Here is a 10,422-nt window from a genome sequence, read left to right as displayed (position 1 = left end):
CCTATATCTGTCCCAAAAGCTGACCTTAAAAAGCCACAGAAATCTAAAAACCCTTCACGACCACTATTCTGAGATATCAAGGTAAAAAAAAAGTTACTCCCTGCCATTGCTGAGACTTCCAGTTGTGAAGCGTTTATTCCTACACACACACACACACACACACACACACACACACACTTGGATGCACCTCCTCCATGCCGGCTGTTCTCTCTTAGGGTCGGCACTCCACAAACTCCAGACCAGCAACGGAATGTCTCAGTGCTGGCAGGATCAAAAGCACCGGCCGGCTCCCTCACGTCACCTGACCGGAATCCAATTAAACCTTTATGGGGGGATCAGAGTGATGCAGTGTCTGCATGAGTGTGTAAGGAGGCACAACGTTGGGGGTGAATGAACGATTTTGCATCTTGATAAATGGTCAGGGGAGGAGTGGGGGCACACACACACACAAGGGACCTGATGTATCTCATTCACAGAGTCCCCGGGGCAAATGTTTTATGAGTCCAAACTTAATGAACATCAGGTGTTCTTATTTAAGCAACATGCCACATTTCGGCTATAATAAAGCTTCAAACACAAAGGTCAATATACTAACTTTATACAATCAAGATGTTTCACATTCTCAGACAGGGCAAATAATTTAACTATTAAACTGAATAAAAAGTCTATTTGAGGGGCAGAATGCTCTACTTTATTGATCCTAAAGTAATGGATCGCCACAGACAGCTGAAGTCTAAAGTTACAAAGTTGCATTACGCTGATAATTCAATAAACAGCCTGCAATGTCAGTGCGAAACGTCAAAGCGTAAGGTAGAGGTGAGATCACCGACTCAAATGATCGACTCCCCCGGGAGAGCGGTGACGTCACAGCGGCGGAAAGCCAGCCAGGCATCCCGGAGGATCCGCGCGCCTCCTCCACTGCCTGAGCGCACGAGCTCCGAGTGAGTATTGTGGATAGTCTCTGCACGCGTGGCCGCGTGGAATCCTGCTCACGAGGATTTCGGATGTGTAAGGAAATGTAGGGGCTACTACACCACGAGCCGGATTTATTGCGAGTTTTGACTGAATCTCCATGCGAAGATATGCTCACATACTCTTTTTGCCAACACATCCTGGAGATCATTTAGACGCAACTTTGGAGCGGCGGCTTATTTTGCCCGCTGAATCTGGTGAGCCTCTTTCACAATAGCTTTTCAACGAATGCAACTACTTTTAGTACAAAATGCATTGCAGAAAAAAGGCAAAACGGCATTACTGCATCTACAACTGTTACTACAACCACTACTCCTTTACTTGTGCTACTTAACCAGCAATAATTACCATAATTATTAACACCGTCATTACGCATAATATTATATGGTCATGCATAGGCAATGGACACGCGCAACTGGATGTAAGCATTATAAAGTGAGTTGCACAGATTGAGGTATAGAGCGCACAGCCTCGTGGATCGCTCGCGCTCTGGCACAGCAGTGAGACAGCGCCATCATTCGCGAGCAACAGAGTGCATGTGCCGTGCTTGGGGCCACGCTTTAAGAAGGTTTTCCGTCTGGCGATACAACTTTTCCCCGGTTTCCATGTGGTATTGCTTTGATTTTTTGATTTTTTATTTATTAAATAGCTACACCTCAACATGTAAAGAATGTATGGAGTTCTCTCGATTTCCCCCATTGCAATACCAGCACAGAAAGTGATTCGATTCGCAACACAACTGCAAATATTAGCAATAACCAACTTCTTAATTAAGAAAATATTGCCTTACGTTCTGAAATAAAGAAATAAATTGTAAGCCAATAACAGAATAAGAAAAAAAAGAAGGGAAAAAAAGACAATAGAACTAGGATTAAGTTCTTGCTTTTAGTTTTTCATGGTTCTTATATCAATAGGCTTAATAATCGAGAAACTAGTAGGCTAATCAAATGTTACTTTGATTTGAATTAGATAGCCTATAGCCTATGCATTAGGCGATTAATTATATATGAAAATTATGCTGACATAGATTTCTCTTTTCATGTTTGCTTTATATACCGTCTGCAATTACACTGGATGTTCTAATCTATAAATGTGATATTTTGACAAATATTCACCTTTTATATTTATATTCACCTAAGACATAAACAGTTTTGTTAACATTAATAATGACCAAGTTAGCATTTGAATGAGTGGTGCGTGTGTAACTGTTCAGTTGCGAACGCTTTTCACAGAGCACATCGCATATGAGTCAGAAAACGCAATAATGCTATAGAAAAAACTGGCATTGGTGTATCTTTTTAATTTATCTATCGACTTGGAACTGAAATACCGGTGTTACTTTGACATCCTTAGTGATAGGTAATGTAGGTACCTTGCGCGTAGGGCTTTTATCACGACGAGTATCTCAAATGCTGACAGCCATGGAGATAATTTATCTGCTTTGTTCCAAAAAGGCATGATTCAGCATATTTCTTCATTAGAGACAGAGGTTTGGCACATAAAATAAAACATCAAAGACTTCTCCCGTCCCACTGTGAGGGGAGAGCGACGGCCGTTTCATCTTCATGCCAATAGGAAGTAGATCCGTGCGCTGTACAAGGAGCGCGGAGAGATACTAAGAGCGCTTTGTGTGTGTGCGCGCTGATCGGATAGTTCAGTGAGCAGAGAGAGCGGCTGAGAGTGTTGGTACCATGCAGAGATTCGGAACTTATAAACTTCATGAAAAGCCACCAAACAAAGGACGTTAGTACTGAAATAGGTATGTACGATTTGGGAAATCTTAAAATTGCGCTAGGGCTTCTTGTTCGTGTTCTAGTTTTGTGCTATTTTCAGAAATGCGTAAAAGTTTCAGTCAGCTCGCGGTGTAAAGTTGCCGTAGGGAGTCCTTCACTGCTGTCCGTTCATGGTGGAAATAGGGCAGCTTTGAAGTTGACCGTAGCTTGGCAAAGCTGTTGGAATACTCAATGTGTTCAGTTGCAGTTGAATTATTTAAGATAAGCGGTCCAGAGTGGTCAGATAATTGTTTTCAAATAGGAACAGTTCATACATCTGGCCAGCGCATGAAGGCATCGGCGTGGCGACGTGAAATGAATAGGAACTGACGGACTGGGGGATGGGGATACACTTTAACAACGGAGCAGAAGCCCGTCTTTTGTTACTTTGGTATTTTGTTTCCATTCCATTGGCTAAATTGCCATATATTTAGGAGAGTTACCACTGAGGTTCATGTGAAGAAGAAAAAAACATTTAGTATGTTTAGTGTGCTAACAACAAAGAGGTTTTATGGTTCTTAGTTTTCGCTGAGAAAGTTCAGTCATATTTATTTCATTTCTGAACTAAACGTCGTTTTAACGACTGTGAGTCTTTTGCTGTATTATACGCTTGAGGGCAAGAAGAGTCGAGAGGACGTTTGAAAATCTCGAGCACGCGCTCGCAGAGTGTGAAGTCCTCTGTTATAAATTGCTTTGCACACAACTTATGTTAAATGTTGTATTAATGTTATGAATTTCTACATTACGCCGTTTTTCGTCGGCAAGCTAGCCGAATATGTGCGTATTTTAGTAAATGCGAATAGATGAAACGAACGCTGAAAGTTTTCTAGAGATTTGTTTAACATTGTTAGCCATGCAAACGGCACTTTCCTGATGTGCAGTATCAGAAAATAGGCTAAACAATATCACAAATAATACGAACCACTATAATAATGCATTTATCACCACTAATACATATGAATAAATAGGTAATAAGCACTTCTTTTTAGTGTGTCAGTGAGTTCTGGTAAATAATGCAGGTCAAAGTAGAGATGAAAAAGAAAAAGAAAGTTTTGTGATTGATCAGCTTTTCATATTCATTGATATAATTGTTGATGTTTTCTTACTTATGAACACATTATTTCATACATCTTTCTGTACACATTGTTTTGTTCTTAGCTGAAGAAGATGTATGGCAGGAGGCAGTGATAATAATATATAATTTATTCAAGAGGCAGTGGAATGTGACTTTATATGTATACACAAAAGGCAATTCCATCCTCACAGTGTTCACAACAATTCATCATTTGGCCTATCTGCTGTCATGGTGTCTATGGTGAAGTTGGAAATATAGACAAATAGTCAGCTGCTGTGTCTGTGGATGCTGATGCACTAATCATATTTGTTTTGAGTGATGATATGCCATAAACAGATATTTAAAAGTTGTCTGTTAAGTTTCTTATCTGCCTCAACCCAGGAATACCTTCTTAATGATAATTTAAGTAGTGTTAGATATGAAGTTTTCAGATGAAAGACTCAAACCACGTAAATGTGTCCCAAATGTACTAAATCTATTAAAAGTGGAGCTGTGTTATCTTAACTTTTTCCCTTTTTTCCCCACAGTTTCAGTGAGGAGTGCGCTGCAATCATGCAGAACCACGTGACTTCACTGCTGGTGGTTCTGCTGCTCCTGTGCAGCTGCACTGGGATCCAAAGCCTTGACACTGAGCCCGTCCCTCTGTTTACCCAGTCTGTTTACAATGCTACCATTTATGAGAACTCTGCTGCTAAGACCTATGTGGAAAGTCCTGTCAAAATGGGAATCTACATCACAGATCCTACCTGGGAAATACGGTACAAAATCGTGTCGGGAGACAATGAGAACCTCTTCAAAGCTGAGGACTATCAATTGGGAGACTTTAGTTTTTTGCGAATAAGGACCAAAGGAGGTAGCAGTGCCATTCTTAACCGGGAGGTTAGAGACCACTATATTCTCACAGTCAAAGCCATGGAAAAGAATTCAAATGCTGAGGCTCGAGCACGAGTCAGGATTCAGGTACTGGACACAAATGATCTTCGGCCACTGTTCTCACCAACCGCTTATAGCATATCTTTACCAGAAAACACAGCTATTCGCACAAGTGTAGCCAAGGTGATGGCGACGGATGCGGATATCGGTACGAACGGAGAGTACTACTACAGCTTCAGAGAATGGACGGATATGTTTTCGGTCCACCCCACAAGTGGTGTAGTTACGCTAACTGGAAAGCTGGACTACTCTGAGACAAAGCAGTATGAATTAGAGATTTTAGCAGTGGACCGAGGCATGAAACTGTACGGTAGCAGTGGATTTAGCAGCATGGCTAAGTTAACGGTACGAGTGGAGCAGGCCAACGAGCATGCTCCGGTCATCACTGCTGTAACCCTAGCACCCTCAGACACTGACAAGGACCCTACTTATGCTGTCGTGACTGTCGAAGACAGAGACCAGGGTGCTAATGGTGAGATAGCATCTCTCAGTGTGGTTGCAGGCGACCCTCTTCAGCAGTTTAAAGCCATGCGCACAAGTCCAGGCAGTAAGGAATATAAAATCAAAGCAGTTAAGCAGGTCGACTGGGATAGTCAGCCTTTTGGATACAACCTAACACTGCAAGCCAAAGACAAAGGAAGTCCACCCCAGTTTTCATCCGCAAAGGTCGTCCATGTCATGTCCCCCCACTTTAAAGTAGGGCCTCCTAAGTTCAGTCAAGCTACTTACAGAGTCAATGTGAGTGAATTTGCACCACTGAACACACCTGTTGTAATGGTAACAGCTGTGCCAAAGTATCCTCAACTTAAGTATGCGTTTAGACACAAATTGGATAAAAATCATTTTGCCATTAATGCAGATTCAGGCTTGATTACAACAGCTGGGCCCCTTCATGCAGACTCCGTGAACAGATATGAATTAGAAGTAATGACCAGCGACAAAAAAGCATCCGCAAAAGTAATTATCAATGTGATCGACGTGAACAACAACGCCCCAGAATTCAAACAGACATCTTACAAAGCTAGCATTGATGAAAACATGCCCATAGGTACTAGTGTACTAACAGTGAAAGCCACTGATTTAGACAGTGGTGAAAATGGATATGTCACTTACAGCATTGCCAATGTGAATCCCCAGCCGTTTGTCATTGACTACTTCTCTGGTGTCATCCGTAGTTCGGAGATTTTGGATTATGAACTGATGCCAAGGATTTATACATTGAAAGTGCGAGTGTCAGACTGGGGTTCCCCTTTTCGACGTGAGGTGGAAACTCAGGTTACAGTCACACTTAACAACTTGAACGACAACAAGCCACTTTTTGAGAATGTGGATTGTGACGTAACTGTGCCAAGAGACCATGGTGTTGGTGAGCAGATCACAACCGTGTCTGCTATCGATGCCGATGAGTTGCAGTTGGTGAGGTACAGAATAAAAGCTGGGAATGACTTGAATCTGTTTGAAATTAATCCAAACTCAGGCATTCTGTCCTTAAAGCAGCCTTTGAGTGAGGGTGAGGCAGCAAAAGTGTCCTATCACAGTTTGCAGATCATAGCCAGTGATGGAGAACATGAAACTCAGCCCATGTTTTTGAACATTACGGTCGTTACGGCACGTAAACCAGTCCAAGTGAAATGTGTTGATACTGGAGTTGCCAGCATGCTGGCAGAAAAACTTCTGCAAGGAAGCAAGATCCACAGCCATAACGAACCTGAAGACCACTTCCAAGACTTTCATTCTGTGAACCGCGTTGCGCCCCAGTTTGCAGAAACTTTTCCCAGTGTGATTGAGGTCAAGGAAGACTTGCCTGTTGGAGCCAGGATTGTCCATCTTAGTGCCACGGATTCTGACAGCGGTTTTAATGGAAAACTGGTTTATGTAATCTCTGGGGGTGACCCTGAAAGTCGTTTCGTCATTGACATGGACAGCGGATGGCTCAAAGTGTATGCACCACTTGATAGAGAAACAACTGATCACTATACATTGAACATTACCGTGTATGACCTTGGAATACCCCAGAAGTCGTCTTCACGTCTGCTGGATGTAAAGATCCTGGATGCTAATGACAACAGCCCACAATTTTTACAGGATGCATATTCGGTGGACATCAGCGAGAGCACTGCAGTGGGCACAGAGATCATTCAAGTTGAAGCAAAAGACAAAGATCTTGGTGATAATGGTGTGGTCAGATACTCCATATTGGCAGACACAGATCAATTTGCTATTGATACGGAAACAGGGATCGTTACGGTTAAGAAGCCTCTAGACCGTGAAGTGCAGCCCAGTTTTATTCTCAAGATAGCAGCTCGTGACCAGGCCGCTGGTGAACCTCAACTTGTCTCGACTGTGTTGCTTAAAATCACTCTGGAGGATGTAAATGACAACCCTCCGAAATTTGTTCCTCCAAATTATCAGGTGAGAGTACGTGAGGATCTACCCATTGGTACTGTTATAATGTGGCTGGAAGCTCACGACCCAGATGTTGGGCCATCAAGCCAAGTACGGTACAGCCTCGCTGACAACGGGGATGGGAAATTTGAAGTAGACAAATTGAGTGGCGCCGTACGAATCGTGCAGAATCTGGATTACGAGAAAAAGCAAGTGTACAGTCTCACAGCAAGGGCGAAGGACAAAGGGAAGCCGATATCTTTGTCCTCAAGTTGTCATATTGAGGTGGAGGTTGTGGACGTGAACGAGAATCTGTACAGGCCATTGTTCCCATCATTTGTGGATAAGGGATTTATCAAAGAGGATGTGCCAATTGGAACATCAGTGATGAAAATCACAGCTCAGGATGAGGATAAAGGAAGAGACGGAGAAATCCGTTACTCCATTCGGGATGGCTCGGGTCTGGGGATCTTTACTATCGACGAAGAAACTGGTAAGTTATCTTCCTTTCCCTTTTATCTGTTCATGACTGGGGTGGGGTAGCGGGGGATGTTTTGTCGGGTCATGAATTATTCAAGAAACAAATCTCCTATGCATAAAAGTGGCCGGTGATATGAACGGTGCAAATGTGCAAGGATTTTTTTGGGGTGTACAGAAGGAGGGATTCATATTATTTTGTGTGGCATCAGTTGGATACTTGCGCAGGTCGGTGGTAGCAGTTGGATGTCTTTGAGAGAGCTGATGAAGAGCATCCTGATTCCTTTCATTTTTGCGCCGGAGGAGAGAGAATTGATGGCAGGAACAGATGGAGCAGCTGTCTCTCGGACCTGCTGTAGACATTCCATACTAGTTGCCGTGGTATTAAGAGGATTGCTCGCCCTCCCCACCCCCTACTTCCGTGCACACATATTTTTCTACTTGATTCTTTCTCTCTGTCTATTTTTCTTTTTAAATAATCAAATCAAGCACCGGCTATTTCTCATTTATAGATTATTTTGTTATGTAGGCCATAGGGTACTTAATGTCTATGAATGTGAGCCAATGAGAGTTCGGGAATGGTGCTTTTTGAAGCAAACACATTTCAAAAGTCAACATCTGGCCTCATTATCTTTATACAAAGAATGTATTAATACTTCTCTCAGCTGCCCTGACCACTCAAAACACCTGTGCCAAAAGCTTAAAATAAGCAGTCTGGAATTCCAACGGTCTTTGACACTGTGCAACTCTTGGCCACCCAGTAAAAAATGAAGGCCTCATATACCCAAAGCTCACAAGACTGTGAATATTAAGTGTTTTCTTGGATTAATGGGTTTCTATGCTGAGCTAAATGAGTAATGTACAAACAACAAACCAGTGAAACATCATGCATAAAATGTTTTCTGCATGCATGCAATTAATGTCTGGACTTCATGCATAACAAATCACCAGGTTAGTCAAGGTGGAAACGTATTACTAGTTGTACTGTAATTCAAATCAAGGTAGCCAGGCATGTCTGCCTAAGAAAGTAAATTAGCAGTATCCCCTTTGAATCCCTTTTGGGAAATCGTGCTTTTTTGTGTGGTAAATTTAGCATGACAGGATGTGCTGGCATAGGGTTGTCCCCCCAACAAGACCATCTGTTGGCCATTGTGCCTGCCCAGTCTTATGGAGATTGGGCTTTGCTGCAGTTCCAATGGATGGAAGCTTACTTGGAGATTTTGATTCAGGTAGAGAAAATAGTTGAATGGTCTCTTGGGTGGATCAGAAAGTTACGAACCTGCACTAGTTTGTCACCACCACAGATATAACTCTTCTAAACTTAAAAAAACTTTGCAGGGCTCAACAATATGGATGACATGGGGTCAGTGTAATAACGTTTTGAGCCAGTTATCAGAACTGTCACTTTTACATTAAATTATATTGTAGGCTATACATTCTATCCATTGCTTACTGCAAATCAAAGTTTTAATTTAATAGTTACCGTAATGTTTTGTGGTTGTGAGCATTGTCAATTGAGAGTCCACTCAGCACCACCCCTAACAAGAGATGCGGGCCACCAGGAGTCTCTGACCTTCTTCCCCGCTCTCTGACCCCCAAATTGATCTATCTGATCTGGCAGCAATGCCATTGTCTTTTTCAGAGTCCCATTGTTAAGGATCATAGCCAGGACTGGTAGTAAAGCAAATATGCCTGAGGTAACAGCAGCTCTCTTGGGAATGGAAAGATTAGAAGAGGGATGGGTAGGAGGTGTTCAGGTTTGAGGTCACTACATGTGGGATGAATATCACGTTTCAAGCAAGGAATCAATCTTTAAACCAAGGCTAGAGAATAGTAATAAAGAGCCATTTGTTGTTTTGCACTAAATGGTATTTCGAGAACGTAGGGTCACCGTTGCTGGAGGCTATGGGTGTACCTTTAGTCATGTTTTATGAGAATGAACACTAAAAGAAAGACTGAAACACATCTGGGCCATATTTGGCGCTTTGAACTATATTTTACATGTGTTTGTGTTGCCCATTTTATTCTCTATTTCTGCAGACCCCACAGGGGGCAAGGAATGTGCAAATTAAATGTTTTCTGTTGTTCATTTCTACCCCCCATTTTGTTTGCCTCAGCCCTACATGTTTCACTCCAGTAATTCCGCCTTGTAGGAATGTGAGGCTTCCGTCATTTATATCCCGTCTTCCCATAGATGTATTTTTGTTTGAGGGGAGCAAAAGCTTCCCTCAAACACCTCAGTTCTGAGAAACAGTTTGAATTAAACTATTACTGACACAATGAAACTCGAATACGACCCGATTAGTGCTTTAAAATAGAATGGTTACTTGAGATTGTGTGTGATTTGGTCTGCTTTTCCATCTCAGCAGTTCATAGCAAAGCTAGAAATCGGTCTGTAGAGACTGTCTGTAGAACCTCCTGCAGTGTTTACATATGTGATTCTCACAAACATGTCAAGAGCAGAGGGCTATAATGGGCTCTGGTGAGACCTTAGTGCTCAAGTCAGGGAAATTCTGCCATGTGTGTGTTTGTAAAGATGACACACACACACAAGCACAGATGCACAAATCATTGAGGTATGCACTAAATCGATTGATGTCACCAGAGCTGCGCAAAGAATCTTGTGCCTTTATTTAATAAACCTCCCATGGTAAAAGGGAACGAGTAAAAGTGGAGAGCAAAGTCACGGGTCAAGGATCTTTGGCTTTGATACTTATGAAATGAAATTCAAAAAAATAGATGGTTGCAAATGCTGAGCTTTCTCTAGGGACACTATGAGTATCAGTCTCAAAGTAAGCACAAAGTCAA

General features: G+C 42.3%; 1 protein-coding gene across 9 annotated transcripts in view; it reads left to right on the top strand.

Moving 5' to 3' along the window:
* Window positions 1–935: 935 nt before the first annotated feature.
* Window positions 936–10,422, top strand: part of fat1a (FAT atypical cadherin 1a) — an 86,373-nt gene continuing 76,886 nt past the window's right edge. For 8 of the 9 annotated variants that reach the window (XR_009269409.1, XM_058767533.1, XM_058767377.1 and 5 more), the window contains exons 1-2: window positions 2,634–2,731; window positions 4,347–7,630. Coding sequence is in view for 8 of the 9 variants with exons in the window: in XM_058767533.1 (XP_058623516.1) it covers window positions 4,372–7,630 (3,259 nt within the window). In the remaining variant the exon portion in view is untranslated. Of the gene's footprint in view, window positions 1,170–2,633; window positions 2,732–4,346; window positions 7,631–10,422 lie in introns of those variants that run through there. The other variant, XM_058767222.1, reaches the window with a different exon arrangement.

Source organism: Onychostoma macrolepis, chromosome 01 (assembly GCF_012432095.1).
Source record: "Onychostoma macrolepis isolate SWU-2019 chromosome 01, ASM1243209v1, whole genome shotgun sequence".
In the NCBI taxonomy this organism is placed as follows: Eukaryota; Metazoa; Chordata; class Actinopteri; order Cypriniformes; family Cyprinidae; genus Onychostoma; species Onychostoma macrolepis.
Note: the sequence above shows the minus strand (reverse complement) of the source record. Positions and strands in the feature narration are given on the sequence as shown.